At 37.7% G+C, this 16,997-nt stretch overlaps 1 protein-coding gene across 3 annotated transcripts in view; it reads right to left on the reverse strand.

Annotated features, from left to right (window-relative positions):
• SLC35F5 (solute carrier family 35 member F5) overlaps positions 1–13,796 on the reverse strand; it is a 35,317-nt gene extending 21,521 nt beyond the window's left edge. For 2 of the 3 annotated variants that reach the window (XR_013999226.1, XM_081143280.1), the window contains exons 1-7: positions 13,484–13,796; positions 12,618–12,708; positions 12,333–12,474; positions 8,279–8,422; positions 5,809–5,871; positions 3,783–3,864; positions 2,827–3,017 (exon numbers count right to left, since the gene is read on the reverse strand). Coding sequence is in view for 2 of the 3 variants with exons in the window: in XM_081143280.1 (XP_080999406.1) it covers positions 2,827–3,017; positions 3,783–3,864; positions 5,809–5,871; positions 8,279–8,422; positions 12,333–12,474; positions 12,618–12,708; positions 13,484–13,523 (753 nt within the window). In the remaining variant the exon portion in view is untranslated. The remainder of the gene's footprint in view (positions 1–2,826; positions 3,018–3,782; positions 3,865–5,808; positions 5,872–8,278; positions 8,423–12,332; positions 12,475–12,617; positions 12,709–13,483) is intronic. The other variant, XM_081143281.1, reaches the window with a different exon arrangement.
• Positions 13,797–16,997: the final 3,201 nt, after the last annotated feature.

The following is a 16,997-nucleotide window of genomic DNA, read 5'->3' on the forward strand; positions in this document are numbered from 1 at the left end:
CCTCAAAAATTAAGAATAGAGCTAACATATGACCCAGAAACCCCTCTTCTGGGGATCTACCCAAAAAACTTGAAAACAATTATTTGCAAAGATATATGCACCCCTATGGTTCATTGCAGCATTATTCACGGTGGCCAAGACATGGAGACAACCAAAGGGTCCTGGGTTAGAGGACTGGGTAAAGAAGGTGTGCGACATGCACACGATGGAGCACTACTCAGCCCTGAGAAAGGATGAACACTGCCATTGGCAACAACATGGATGGGCCTTGAGAATACCATGCTAAGTGAAATAAGTCCGTCAGAAAGAGCAAAGAACCGTATGATTTCACTCATACGTGGAATAGAAAACTGAAACTTGTGGACACAGGTAACAGTATATGGTTACCAGAAGGAAGAGGGTGAGGGGTAGTAAAGAGAAAAGGGGGGCAATATATGGTGATGGAAGATGATCTGACTGTGGGTGGTGGGCACACAGTGCAATATGCAGATCATGTATCATAGAAATGTACACTTGAAACCTATATGATCTTACTAACCAATGTCACTCCAATACATTTAATTTTAAAAAAGTAGAAATTAAAATTGAAATAAAAACTGAAAGTGAAACAGAAATTGAAATGCTTAAAAGATTTCAGTGCAAAAGAATTTAAATTATCTCATCAATAATTTTATATTAAGAATGTTGAAATATTTTATATATAGTGGGTTAAATAAAAATACAGCACAGTATTAAGATTAGCTCCACTTGTTTCTCTTTTTTTTTAACTTGGGTACTAGAAAATTTTTAAGTACACACATGACCTGCATGTGAGTCTCAGGTTATATTTCTATTGAACAGCAGATGAGGTCAGCTCTAGACCTCATTTGAGCTTATCACTCTATTAAGTTAGGTTTCCAAAAAAGCTATAGACCTGGACTACATTACTCTTTCTGCAGAAATGCTTTTACTAAAGACTATCATAACTCTCTGCTCTTATAACTTATTTAAGGTTGATTTTTTAAAAATGACTATTAAAGGTGGAAGTAACCCAGTGTACGTCAACAGATGAGTGAATAAACAAAATGTGGTACATATGTACAATGGAGTATTAGTCATCCTTAAAAAGGAAGGAAATTCTGACACATGCTATAAAGACGTTATGCTAAGTGAAGTAAGCTAGTCACAAAAGAAAAAGTACTGTATGATTCCACTTATATGAGGCACTTAGAGTAGTCAAATTCACAGAAACTAGAATGGTGGCTGTCAGGGGATGGGGGAAGTGGGCAAGGGGAGTTATAATTTAATGGGTATAGAGGTTTTTTTGTAAGATTAAAAAAAGAGCTGTTGATGGATGGTGGTGATGGTTGCACAACAATGTGAATGCACTTAATCCCACTGGAGGTACACTTACAATGGTTAAGATGGTAAACTTTATGGTATGCACATTTTACCACAATATTTTTAAAAGGCTATTATCTGCACATATCTATCTGTAAATTTGCCATACAGAGTAGTGCCTCAATGCATTCTCTCAGAGTTCTGAATTAGGAAAAAGTTTGCTTTATCCAATGAAGAAGAGATACTTCCTTTTAATAGACAGTGAGCTGTGTGACTCAGAAGGTTTCCCTTTTGCCTTCTTGCCAATTGCCTAGGGATGAATTGTGTGCTCACCTGAAAGAGCTCTCATCCTTTAAATCTAAGTGCCTGATAGGTCATCCATTCTATCGCCAGCTTCCTCCACGCTGCCCTGGCCCCACCCCCAACCCCACACATATTACATGTTTAATCTGGCTCTTATCTCCCCCTCCCCCTGCTTTTTTAAACTTTTACTACATAGATCTTTTTATTATGTTTCAACTCAGGTTTTATTTGAAAATTAGGTTACATATAATTAATAAATCTTAGTTTTGCCTTATACTCATTTAAACTAAGATATCACAACAAAAACAAACAGCAAAATCAAAATACATGAGCATTTAAAGTTATTACTTATACAATTATCATATTTCAACTCCCAAAGATTTCTTGATTCATATTGCTGAATATAATTAATTAAGGTGTCACTAAAACAGAGGTTATTCAGGTAGAGGATGGAGGACAACAGGCTATGCAGTAAGGAGAGGCAAATTGTGAAGTAAAAAGCCTTATAAACCGGGCTAATAATATTAACATTAGCAATGCTCAGTAAAAATTTAAATCTTAAAGGCTCATGCTAAATAAACTTGAATTAGGCGACTTCAATGATATATATATGCATGCTGAAATACATTTTTTAAATTCTAAACTTCAAGAGTTTTCACAAACTCAGATAAGTCTCTAATTCCAGTTTAACCCAAAATATTTTATTTGCTATATGATTATTCTTTGTGAAATCTTAAGACAGTTTCAGTTTCTATATGAAAATAATAGAGAAGCTATCAACAATATTACAAAAAATTCCATAAAAATGTTTACTACGAGTATTTGCTAAAATATCTGGCCATATTTACATGAATTTAATATAAAACTGTAAATACACTGTTTAAAGAAATCTATACAGTAAACTCTTATCTGGCTATTTACTAGCCCTTGTATACAGCATAGCATAAAATAACTCTCTTCATTATTCTGACCATGAGTCCATGCTCGATTCTGAATATATGAGTAGTTGTAGTGTTAAAATATGCATTAAATTCTTTGAGGTATGACAAGCATTTATTAAGTTCAGCACTCTAATTCCCAATGATGCCAATTAGCAGCGTTTGAAGCCATGATTAAGCAACCTAAAAGTCTTATACTTCCACAGTTGGTATGTATGCTATCTTAAAATTCCAGTTCCAAACATATAATAAAGAGAAGACCTACCACAAAGCAAAAAAAAAAGCTAATTTTTGCTACTTGAGTTGCAGTAAGTTTCCCCACAGTTTTGAGTAAGGATTCCTGCTCTTTCACAGTAGGATGTGACATGCGAGACAACTTAGCTTCCAACGCGTGGCTTGATGGGAGCTGTCGAATCTCCATGATATTACTGAACCTTACACGAGACTTTTTGGGAGCTTAAAAGAAAAAGTACATACAAATGATTAAATGTTTCTCCTTACATCGAACGAAAGTCAGAGGTCTTAATTTACTAATATATGCATATTATTAAATCCATCTATGATCAGACTTGAACAAAGAAAAAACAGTTATATCATCACCTGGGGCAGCTTTGCTCATTCAAAATGTTAACAGAAAAAAACATTTTCATCTATAAAAATGTTTTAAAGGTTTAAGGTAAGACCAATATTCAAACAAGATCTCTGCAACTGTATACACACACAACTGTCTAGTTCAGAATTATAGTATGATTATCATTTTAACATTTATAGTAAAACCTGGGATTTTTCCTCACTGATACTCAATTTAGAAGAATTACTTTCCAGTTGAGCATATGGAATATTCCTCTATACGTCCATACCTTGCAAAAGAACATTATGGATAAATATTGTGCCCCTTATGTTGAAGCTGGTATTCTTTAGTCGATTCACAGAACCAGCAAAATTCCTATAATTGGCCATCAAGTTCTTTGACGGCATGGTTGAAGAGAACATTACATATATACGTAACAAAAGCATAGAGATTTCTGGTATTTGGAAATTATTTCCAGTTGAACTGATAAAAACTTCCAGTCAAACTTCTGGAAGACTACAGGCAAGCCAATACCTTGTGGAACAGAAGAACTGTCAGGTGATCCAAAAAATCACTAAGTTTTGGGATGGTGTGAAGAAAGTGATGATTCCCACCCATTCTAAAGCTAGGAAATTCTAAGTATTGCTTACTTTTTTCAGTATCAATGCTTGTGTTCTCAGGTTTTTCACTAGGGAGATCATGAAATTTCACAGGAACATACAGAGGTTCACTCTGGACCATAATAGAAACAGAAACAAATATAAACAAAAATATAATAGCTGATATATTGGCTAAAATTTAAGTGGATGGTTTGTACGCAGATACCAGCCAAAACATGGCTGTTCACCATGTTTTTACAGCACAATTTTCCCAAAATGTATTTTTAAGATTTAAAAAGGAAACTCAAATGATTCACACAGGTACAATGACAGAAAAGAATCAGTTTAAAGTTTATAAGTGTAACAATATAGCACTGGTATGTTCTGATACTTAACACTTAAATGTCCTAAAAGCAGACCTCTCTCTCAACTAACAGTTTATCTCCCATTCCTTTTCATTCATTATTTTAACAAATACATACTGAGTCCCACTATGTCAGGTGATGTCCTAGGTCCTAGGGATATAAGAGTGAATAAAGACAGTGTCCTCAGTGATTACGTAGTCCAAAGGGGAAGGCAGACAATAAATAATCACCTGTTATATATAGTATATATACATATTTTCCAAATTGTTTCTCTTATTACTTAAGATACAACAAACACAAAAAGTTGCTGAAAACTTTTTTAGCATTAATAGATAAGAAAAAGTAGGTACCACTTACAAGTTCTTACTATGTACCAGGCACCAATTCCAGAGCAGTTAAACATACATTTCTCATTAGTCCTTGCAATACCCTTATAAAACGGTATTTTAAAGGAACTTTCCTAGAAGCTGAGATATAATAACCCAGTGGTAGAAAATAGAATTAAAGCCAGATTATCTAACCATGTTCTAAAGGTCTACAGTGGTTCTAAATTCCTCAACTGTTTCTGCAAATATTGTTCAGATGATCTATATTTAAGGAACAATTCTCCAACTAGAGTGTTTCTTAAATTTACATAAAATTGTGTCTTATATTTTTCTCTTTTAACTCCTGGTATAGAACTCCGCAATGAAAAATACTGAGTAAATGAAGAAACAATAGGACCTAGAAATAGATAGTCTCTTTGTTGCATTGAATTTTTCATTATAGCATTTGGCCTAGACCAATCTGACATATCCATCTTACAGATAATAGCAAAAATTAAAAGAAGAGTAGTTAGGAGAGTAGGCTGCTATCTCAGCTCTGCCTTCTACACTGCAAGAGACAACTGATAGTAATCTTGTTGATGATTAAGATCCCGGAGAAAAGAAATGACATTTTCTCTTAGCATCATAAACTCTTCACAGCACCTGGTAACCTTCTCTGCATACAAATGTAGTTCTAGAAGCCAGACAAACAAAAAACTGTACTGTCAATAAGGTCCACCAAACTAGTGCTTCACAAATTGGTATTAAATTTTAGAGCAACTTTAAAATTCTTCTCAGACAGAATGCCACATTTTGGACACTACATTAAAAAGAGATGTTTTAGTGATGGCCTAAAAAGAATAGATTTTTATATACTATCTCCCCAATGAGCTTATAAATGCCTAAAATATATGAATTACTTTATTTGTTTATTATCTGTCTCCTTCTCATTCCCAAACTTACGCTCTCACACACTAGAATATAAGCTATATTTTTAGAGTCAAAAACAAGTGCTTAATACATATTAAACACTTAAAAATTTGTAGAATAAAAACTCTGCTTATATATTCTCAGTGTCAAGCAAATACATGTGTTTCTAAGTGATAATAATAATAATAAACATGAAGTGACAAAGTTAGTAAGAAACAAAGGACAAAGCGCTGTCTCTTTCTTTACTATTTTCACTCCTTAACTATTTCCCTTCCTCTTTCTCCCTCATGGTGGCTGAATTGCTTACTTTTTGGCCCCAGGTATCCCTAAGGAAAGAGAGTACCAAACTGAAATAATCTTGGAGAGTCTCCCCCCCCGCCCCCACCAATATAGCTGTGTGTAATCAGAGCTATTCAGTCCTTCCCACCATGGCTCAACTCCACCCGCTCCATTCCTGACAAGAAAAGAAGCACTTACCAAAGAACTATTCATAGTTGTATCTGTTGTGCAAGCAGCAAAATAACCTTCAGCATCTGCAAACTACAGATAACAGGACAAAAAATTCAATTAAACTCGTGATAAAGTTGTGTCAGTCACAACTCAAAAGAATAAAAAATCCAGAATAGACCTATAAGACTATAACTATTATTAATAATAATAGCAGCTAATGCTAATGCCAAGTATTCAACCATGCAAGGTAGGTATTATCATCTTCATTCTAAAGACACTGAGGCTGAGAGATTTCAACTAAGTAACAGAGTTGGGATTAAAACCCAAGGTAGTCTAACTCTAAAACGTATGCACCTTTCACAATACTATTATAATATTTTAGATTAGTAAGGAAAGGAAAGAACGAATGGGTTAGTGAAAACGACATCTTTGCCATATCATGATAACAGTATTAAGAGCTCCCTAAGTGGATCTCAGGGACTGGACCACACTCTGAGAACGCTGTGCCAATGCTGTACAAGCATGATCCTACTCACACCCACAGTTACACTACCATCATCCCTGCTCGAAGTCTCAAAAGGTTAAATAACTTGCCCAAGGTCACACAATTAGCAGTGATAGAGCAAGATTCAAACACCAGAGCCCATGCTATTAAGCAAGCTTGTAAATCATCAAGAAAAAGTCAATGTAGAAAAATGGACAAGATGTAGACAACTGACAAAAGAATTCTATTGTGCAACAAATATATGAAAAAGTAACCAAACCATGCGTATTAAACAAGATGCCACTGATCACTTATCAAGTTGGCAAATGTTGGGGTTTTGGTAAGGGTTCGATCTCATATACTGCTAACAGAGATAACTAAGACTAAACTTATTTAAACTTAAATAGGTACAACTATAAGAATAAACTTCTTTCTGCTATAAATAATTTTAAACTATATTTGCATAAATACATAGCTATAGATAATGTCAAATATTTACAGCAGCCCTAGAATGGTGAGATCATGGGTAGACCATTCTTGTTCTTCTTGTCACTATAATTTGTCTTCAGCAATAAGCATCTATTGCTACTACAATTAACAAATGCTTAATGTTAGAAGTGTTCTAGTAATACCAAATTACACAGAAAGCTGTTCGTGAGAGCAGGTTACAAAAGAAGACATAACAGTAAAGTGCATTTTTGTAATAAATGAAGCAAAAACGCACACATGAAAAATAATGGCAGGATATATGCCAAAATACTGTCAATGGTTATTCCTTGAATGGTAGAAGTTATAATTTTTTCTTTTGGTCTGTCTATATTTTATAAATTTTTGACAATGTACCTGTGTTAATATACATATAACGTTCCTACATGTAACACTATAACGTATATGCATTTCTATAATATATATGTATTACTCTTAAAAAGCAATATAGATATACACACACATATTTTTCACAAGTTACATTTTTGTGCACATATAAATGTATCCTTCCAGGCCTTACCTCAAAAACAGTTATTGAAAAGCCCTTGAAAAAATCAAATTAGTACATTTGTCAAGAATGTACTCATTAGATAAAACAAGAAATAATAGTATTTTAACCCACAAAAAAAAGTAGACAAAAGGAAAGGAGTAACAGAGACAGAAAGTAAAACTGGTTACCAGGGGCTGAGGGGAGGAGGGACACTGGAGTTGTTTAATAGGGACAGTGTGTTGGTCTGGGGTGACGAAAAAGTTCTGGAGATGGATAGTGGTGATAGTTGCACAGAAAAATAAATGTACTTAATGCCACTGAACTATACACACTTAAAAATGTTTCAAATGGAAAATTCTGTTATATATATATTTCCTACAACCAAAAGGAAAAAAGAAAAAAATGGTTACAATGATAAATTTGATGTTATGCATATTTTATCACAATTTTTAAAAAGAACAAAAGGGAGAATGAAAAAGGATTGATATAAGAGACAGTTTTACATTCATTCTCAAAAAATCACTTTCTGTTTCTATGAATCAGCATGTTGTTACATCAGTGAAAGAACATAATTTAATTAGCAAAAAATCTGAAACATGCCCCGAAATATGCTATTTTCATTTTTATATATAAACCTTCAGCTATTTCGCTTTTCCAACCAACTTTACAACCGATTCAATGATACTCATCCAATCTGCAAAAGATCAAAGATCCAGATATTCTTATTCCTTACTTTATCATCTTGTCCACATTGATTGATTTAAGCTAGTTCAAAAATTTTTATCAACTCAGAGGATGTCATGAGGTAAGGAAAAGGTGATTATGTATCTTTGATTTCTCACAAGATATTCTGAGAGCAAGGTGATTCAAACAACACATCTAAAATTTTGGAAAAAAGTAGGTTTTTCTTATAACATGCTATGTTTACTCACTTAACTGAACAACAAAATTGAACTGTCCTTCAAGAAACTAATACATCTTTAAACTTTGAAAAAATATACCCCCTCTCTAACAAATACTTAAAATCTGAAACTTACAAAAGCAGCATGCTTTCCTCGAAATCCTCTTGTACACTGTTGTCTCCATGGCTTCCAAATAATAAAGCCCAAAAGGTACAGAACAAACATCGATGTTTTTGCAAAGGTGCTGAAGAATGGTTTGTTGTACTGAGTAAAAACATACTGCAGAAAAAAAAAGTTAAACTATGAGATAACTTTAAACCTTATAACTTATCTCCGATAAAACAAGGCCATTACATGATTTTTAACTCTAGAAGTTCATTTGGAAGGGAAACTCTGAAGGGATTATAAAAATGTTTTAGATTCATTTCTGAATATTATATTTGCCTTGCAAAAAAAAGATAATATACCCAAAAAAATCACAAACTTACAAAAAAAGTTCTGTTCAACATTCACTGAAAACCTACTATCAAGAGACTAAGGAAAAAGGCTTTCTTGAAAGGATGGATGGATGGATGGATGGATGGATGGATGGATGGATAGATGATGATAGATAGATAGATAGATAGATAGATAGATAGATAGATAGATAGATAGATAGACAGATGATAGATAGATGATAGATAGGTAGATGGTAGATAGATGATAACAGATGACAGATGATAGATGATAATAGATAATAGATGATAGATGATAGACTAGATAGATAGATAGATAGATAGGTAGATAGATAGATAGATATGGAGAGAGGGAGAGAAAACACAGCATAATGTGCTAAATACCATTTCAGGGATGTACAGAGGATACCACAGGAGTACCAAAGGGAAACACCATTTTGAAGGTTATGGAAGTTTCTCAAGAAAAGCTATTCTTGAGCTGTCTAAATAGTTAGGCCAGACAGAGTAAAAGGCAATGACATGGAATGGTGTATGAAGAGAACGGCATGAAATTTAATGCTATTAGGAAGTTATACTAAACATGTAACCTTCATTTAAATTGGAAATATCAGTAAGAACACATGATTTTTTCTTTCCTAAAAAAGTTTTTCTAGTTATATGCACTGAAAGGCCCAGAAAAAATGACAACCCTGGAGGAATAAACACCTCTAGAACCCAGGTAGTGATCTGAACCATAGGTTATTGAAGAAATGACTACATCCAGGTCTGGGACAGGAAATGTACCTGATGAGCCTGGGTTGTCTTGTGCAGAGAGGATGTTAAAGATAAATGAGGTCATATTTAAAGACAATATGAAGGGACTCCCAGTGGTCAAAGACAGGACAGTTTAAGTATCAAAAGAAGTAACAACTGTGAAACATCAAATATACAAAAATTCATGAATGTATAATAATACTGAAAAAACCCTCAATGGTTACTACTGGAGGTAACGTTACTCTAAAATGAAGAAAGGAAAAGCATCAAGATTTATCCAGCCTTTCCTATATAAGCCATATTTCCGGATAGCCAAACAGCAGTTGTGGAAAAGCTCTCCTTAAAGAATTCCAGCTAATAAATGCAGAAGGAATGACCCTTAGAAAAATCGCTCGGCCAGGCGTGGCTTAGGGCTGAGCATTGACCCAGGGTCCAGGAGATCCAAGGTTCCATTCCTGGTCGGGGCACATGCCCGGGTTGCGGGCTCCATCCTGGGTCAGGGGTGTGCAGCACACAGCCTATCAGTGACTCTCTCATCATTGATGTTTCTATCTCTCATTCTCTCTTCCTTCCTCTCTCTGAAATCAATAAAAATATTTTTTTAAAAACAAAGAAAAAAGAAAAATCACCACATTACCACTCCTAATGAAATATATGTGGGCAATAATCACAAGGATATTCAACTATTACTTACAGGTTGATAAGGAACTTTATAGTTCTTAAATTGGCATCACCCAAAGTAAGACTTGCAGCCATTATGTGCCTCATGCTGTGATATGAAAGGAAGTGCTCAGTACCACTAACGCATTTTTTCCTAAATACTGAAACTGAATCAAATTAAGACTTTACATCTAAGTACCATTTTATAGGAAATAAAAGAGAAAAAAGGAGCAAGCTGAATGACACCCCAAGGGAGCAATCAGCCAAACCCAGAACGTGTGTTGTAAACTAAATTTTGGGTTCTCCCCCAAAATTCATGTTAAAATACTAACTAACCCCAGTGTGGTGATATTAGGAGGTGGGGCCTGTGGGTAGAGTCTTCGTGAATAAAATTAGTGCCACATAAAAAGAATCCAGGGACCTCTCCCACCCCTTCTGCTTTGTGAGGACACACTGGGAAGACTGCCATCTAAGAACTAGGAAGCAGCTCCACACAGAATCTGCCTGCACCTTCTTGACCATGGACTTTCCTACCTCCATAACCATGAGAAATAAATGCTTGCTCTTTGAACCACCTAGTCCATGGTAGTTTTGCTAAAACACCCCAAACAGACTAAGACATTGTGATATATTCTACAGGAAAAATACAGTTTCTCCAACAAATCAGTGGCATGATAAAGAGAGGGGGTAGGAAGAATACAGGTAAGGAATAAAAGTGACTTAGAAGTTATAAAAATGCAATGTGTGATCTTTGTTTAGATCTTAAACTAAAAAGATGTCCTTGACATAACCAAAGAAATTTAAATATGGACTGGATATCCATATTTAAGGAATTACAATCAATTGTGTTAGATATGCTAATGGCATGGTGATTATATTTCAAAAAATTAAAAGTCCTTTTCAGTTTGAGATGAATATAAAAGAATTTTTACATGAAATGACAAGTAGCTAGAATTTGCTTTAAAATACTCCAGGAAAAAAATGTTTAGGGAGGGGTTAATAAGACTGGCAAAATTTGACAATTGTTAAAGGTAAGTGATGGGCCCATGAAAATTCATTATACTACTCTCTCTAATCTGTATATATTAGATAGTTTCCATAATAAAAAGATTGATTTTCTTTTTGAAATACACAATCTCGAAAGTTTGATAAGCATATTTGGCTGAAGAATTAGACATATTCCATATGCTCCTGGATAATGAAATTATAAAATATCCTAACAGACTTTACTTTTTAAAAAATAGGGGCAAGTTTGTGGGTTTTTTTTACTTTGCTTAGATATGGGTCACTAAATTATAATTTAATCAGGTGCTCTTTTGCCATAAATTTTATTGCCTGATAAATAAACAAACCACTTATTTAACACTAAAATAAAATTTTAAAGATACGCTTATTATTCTGTCAACATTAAAGAGATTTCTTTATATTTAAAACACGGAATATTAATCTCATAAAAAGGGGTATAGAAGAGTTAAAAATAAATGGCCTGTTTTATTCCAGAGCCTAATTCCAAAACGACTAAAAATTTATTTATTCATTAGATACAATGTCAATGTCAACTATTTACTTAGCTATGAGGTGAGAGGACCAGCAATATCAAAATGCTTCTTTTGACATTTAAGGTCATTTTATAAATGCTAGTTTATTTTTGTATATTAGCCTTAAGACTGAAACATGTAAGTTTAAATGCAGTAATTTCTAAAAATAAAATTGTCTTTTTACAGGGATCATTAACCAAACAGAATATAGTAACTACACAAATAGAAAGAAAAACTAGCTTGTGAATTCAAAATACAACATTACTACCAATAGGTAATCAATAAAGACAAAATACAATTTAACTAAAGGCGATCACATGAGCACTGTTTGAATCAGCAAACAGACTAATGTGCACGCAACCATGCATATGCAGGACAGTGACCTGTACATGAAAACCCTGATCACTTTCACTCATTTGTCCAAAAGCGTTCTTTCTACTAAATGGTGACAAATGGTTTTGCATCCTAAATGGTTGCTCCCCTAGAAAACAGCATTTATAGAGAAAGTAATTGGAGTTAGAAAAAAACACACACAAAATATGCATATACTCACTTTCTAAATAACCCCTACAAGATACAAGAAAACTGCATGAAACAAAGCGTATCCTTTCCGTTTCAACCTGAACTGACACTAATTCAATATCAAAGAAAACATAAATAATTCAGCAATATTCAAAATAGTGCTTTAAGCAAGCATGAGGGGCAGTAATGACTAGAGATATTATAGATTACCAGGAACGTATTACTACAATGCAACACCATTCCAAGACAAGCACTACATACCGAAGTAAGTTCTGAGGACGCGACCCACAGCACATCAACCAGCAGGAGAATAACAATCCCGAGCGCCATGCGCCTGCGCTGAGTGAAACCACTGCTCTGAGCGTTCATTCGGTTCATGATAAATACACACACCATTTGCAGTCTGTTTAGAAAACAGAGACGATTAAAAAAAACAACAACAAAAAACATAAAAATGAGAAAATTAGTATAACAGAAACTTCTGACATTTGTTAACTGATCTTCAGTTTGAAAGCCGCACAGTAATTTAAAAGGTGCTTGATTTACCTTATTTTCAAGGCCTTTCTGAGATCTTCAAGAGCAATGCCTGAAAACTTGGCAGATCTGAGTCTAAACGGAGGCGAAGAACTCGACGCACCTAAACGGAGGTGAACAGCTTAAAACAAGATTCATCACGTCTTTTTCACTCATCTTTACAGAGAACTCAAATGAAAGAAAAACACCAAAGTGCGTTAAACATGATTGACACTCCTCTCCAGATTTCAAATTATATAGAGGAGGACACCATATAGGAAAAAAAAAAAAAGCAATATTCCACAAACTGCACCTAGAAGAACAGCTAGCTACTGGAAAACAGCTTCCCGTGGTCCATAAACACATTAGTCCTTTCCCCTCTCTCCGGAGCCCGCCCCCGGACAGCGTCTAGACGCGCGCCTGTTTCTAAGGGTCTTTCGGTCCCTGATCTCGAGCGGGGTTCGGCTGAATGGAAGTCACTTGTTTTGAGTCTTGGGGGCACGTTTCCAGTCACTCCCGCGGCAAAGGGAAAGGATCCTCCACCCTCCTCACCCACGCCTGTCACTATATCTGGCTATTTTAGACCGAAACAGCAATTCGCGAGAGCGGAGCGGAAACAGCTGTTAAAGGGAATCCTCCTCCTCTTCAGGAGGAACAAAGCGTTAAGCCAGCGGCGCCTCCCGGGGACCGAGCCCAAGTCCAGAGGCGGCGGAGCGCGAGCAGCTTCCTCCCGCAGGGCCGGCGCCCGCGCCAGCCTCCCCCTCGGTCCGCGCGACGGACCGTTACCACCTCGGTCTAGGCGCCGCGGCCGCCGCCGAGGGCTGCAGGCGGGGCTGTTCGGGGACACTCCGTCCGCTTTGGGCTCCGGCTGATGGCGGGGCCCTCCCCTGCCTGCCTACCTGGCCTTCCTGCCCACCGAAGGTGTCGTGGCGGCACCATGAGCGGACCCGGCCCGGCCCGGCCCTGCCGCCGCCCAGCGCCACGGCCGCGGCCTCGGACTCACGGAGCTGTCGCGGCGCCTGACATTGCGCTGCGCTGGAGGAGGCCCAGCCCTTGAAGCCGCGGTGCCCCTCCGGGCGAGGCTGCCGACGCCACCCAGCTCCACTCGGCCCGGGAGGGCGGGGAGCGGGCGAGGGGAAGGACCGCGCAGGCAGCTATGGCCGCGGAGCCCCGGAGCTGGACCCTGGCGCCGGCCCCACCCCCGGCCGGCCCGCCTGCCAGCCCCGCGGCCCCGCCCCCGGCCCGACGGCGGCGGCGCACGGGTTACGTCACGGCGACGCGACGCGACGCGACGGCGACCTGGGGCTGTGTCTCCGGGGTGATTCGCGGGGCTGCGCCGGGTGCTGCCGGGCGCCGGGCACCGGGCGTGGGGCCGCGGCGGGCACGCCGGGGAGGAGCGGAGTTAGGGGGAAGCGGAGCGGGCGCGGGGAAGGAGGAAGGATGGGGGCGCGGTGGCTGCGCGGAGCTTAGGGCCCGGGAGGTGGCCGAGCTGCCCCGGCCCGCACTGGGGCGAAAGCTGGCAACTCCCTTCCTCCCAAAGCTGTGCCACGAGACTCCCGGCAGTTCTTTCCTGAGGAGGCGCCTAAAAGCTGAGCGGCCCGGAGGACTTGCTCTCCGGAACCTTGTGTGCAAACTGGACCCCAGCTCTAGGAGTTAGAAGCCGTGTCCCTGTAATAAGGCAAGTTCCTTCACCCCCCGCGCCCTCAGCTTCTCATCTGAGAAGTGGGCATAATGATAGGACCTGACTCATCTATTTTTTAAAAAACATGTAATGCCAGGGTTACATGTGTAGATAAGTTGTGGCACATAGTAACTCCACAAATGATAGAAATAATTAGATACTTTTTTCTTAACCATCTTTTGAGTATTCCACAAGAAAAAAGATTTGGCCAGTCCCGATTTGTATTGAGAAAACAAAAACGAGACAAAAAGATTTTGTAACATAACCTTTTGTAACATCTTTATCAGATGATGGGAAGAAATTAAATTTTCTTACGCCTTTAGTCACACTGTAGTGCACCTCTTACCTTTTAAATATTGTTTTTCTGACACTAAATACATATTCAAATGACAAAACCACACCAATGGACTTTTTGTGTTGATCCAATAAATTATCATTTTCCAATAAATTATCAGCATGAAGCGTCTCTAATAAATCATTCAGAAATCTATCATGCAGAGTAGAAAAATCTTAACCATCTACTTGAATTACTACTTAGGGAAAATTTGGTTATATGACATTAATCAAATTATTTCAGCATCTGCTTTGTTCTTTCTTTCATTGACTTTAAGGTGTCAGGCTCATAATATGCTTTAAATTATTTTGCTACATCTATGATATGTAACCTGAAAAAAATAATAGCATAATGAATAACTCCCAGTATCCAACAGGAGCACTAGGTTCTAATTTCTAATCTGACCACAATTTGTTATGTAATCTGAAGATTATTATGTACTCTCTTTGCTTTGCTTCAGTCCCCCATCTATAGGTATGCTGATACTGTTGTTTCTAAAATAGTGTAAATGATAGTACTTTTAAGTGTATGTAGATATAAATTACCAATATTACCACCTATTTTCAGAGCCTCTACTGAAGGACAGTGCTGTGACATTCTTGTGAAGACTGTCTGCAGGTAGTCTCTAATCTTAGATTCGTTTTCCATTAACATTTTTTCCCACCACTCTCTGAGGGAAATTCCACTGGACTACTCTGTGACATCAGGACTTGGGTGATTTCTGTGCTGTGACACCATCCTGACCTCAGGCAGTACTTTCTTTTGTCCCCATTTATCTTGCCGAAGGCTAAGTCCTCAGTAACTTCAAAGTCTTTGAAAACTGCTTTCTGATCTGACAACTTGAACTCTTCTCTATGTGAATAAGTTTTATAAGTCTTATCTTTACCTTTCTCTCCCTACCAAATCCCAACTGTCTACAAATATAAATTCCACAAGAGCAAAGATTTTGGCCTATATTGTTCTCCACTATATCCTTTTTTAAAATATATATATATTTATTGATTTCAGAGAGAGGAAGGGAGAGGGAGAGAGAGAAACATCAATGATGAGAGAGTCATTGATCGGCTGCCTCCTGCACGAACCCCCCCCCCCCCGGGGATTGAGCCCGCAACCTGGGCATGTGCCATGACCTGGAATCGAACCGAGATCTGGATTATAGGTCGATGTTGAACCACTGAGCCATACGAGTGGGGCGCCACTATATCCTTAACATCTAGAGTAGTGCTGGCAGTCAGTATTTGTTGAATGAATTTGAACATCCTCTTGTCTCTTGATCTTTTAAAACCTAATTCCTTTACCACATCTTTTTTAAAAAATATGTTTTTATTGATTTTAGAGAGAGAGGAAAGGAGAGAGAACGAAACTGATTAGTTACCTTCTCTATGCATCCCGACGGGACAGGTCTGCAACCTGGGCATGTGCACTGACTCAGAATTGAACCCTCGACCTTTTGATGCACAAGACAACACTCAACCAACCGAGCCACACTGGCCAAGGCTTTCCCATGTCTTTATTTCTGTCTGTCAGTATCATTTTCCTAGTCTCACAGGTTTAGAAGGTTGAGCTTTCATTTTTACTAATTTTCTTTTTAATCTTCAAAGTTAAGTACTATAAGTCCTTTTGAATTTTCTCAATAGTAGACCCTTAAGATTCATCAGGTATGAAGTTAAACACCTTAAAAAAATTTCCCTGAAATATAGAGAATATAATTTTCCCAGTAAAGTATATATGCCACAACATGAATATAAAAGCAAGGTTGTATCCCTGGCTGGGTAGTTCAGTTGGTTAGGGCATCATCCAGCTATGCCAAGGTTGTGGGTTCAATCTCCAGTCAGGACACATACAAGAATCAACAGATGAATGCATAAATAAGTTGAATAACAAATTGATGTTTCTCTTTCTCTCCCTCTTCCTCTTTCTAAAATCAATAAATAAAATTAAAAAAATACAAATAAAAGCAAGGTTGTATGTGTATACAGAGCAGTCACTAGCTAACACTCCTGTACACCAATGTCAAAGACTACATTTCAAATTCAAACCCTAGTAAAATCACAAATGACTATGTCATGAGGCTTTGGGGCCTCTAGTTAGTAGTTGAAACTGTTATGGTCATAATTAGCTAGTTAATAATATGAAAATAGCAAAGGGGAAGCCAGAAATTATAAGCATGGTAATCTAGGCAGCTTGACCAGGAAGTTACAGCTTCACTCTCCCTTGGTAACTACCAGCGCATTCCCAGCAGATCACTGGGAGAAGGAAACAGACTTATGGGGTGATGAGTACATGGGTAGTGAAGTCGGGGTGATGTAGGGAAGGTGCTTGCCTGTCAGTCTAGCCTGAGGAATAATGCATTGGCCAGGGGTTGGACCCCATCACAAACACACAAAATCTTGGAAGA

The sequence above is a fragment of the Miniopterus schreibersii genome, assembly GCF_964146895.1.
Source record: "Miniopterus schreibersii genome assembly, chromosome: 7".
Lineage (NCBI taxonomy): Eukaryota > Metazoa > Chordata > Mammalia > Chiroptera > Miniopteridae > Miniopterus > Miniopterus schreibersii.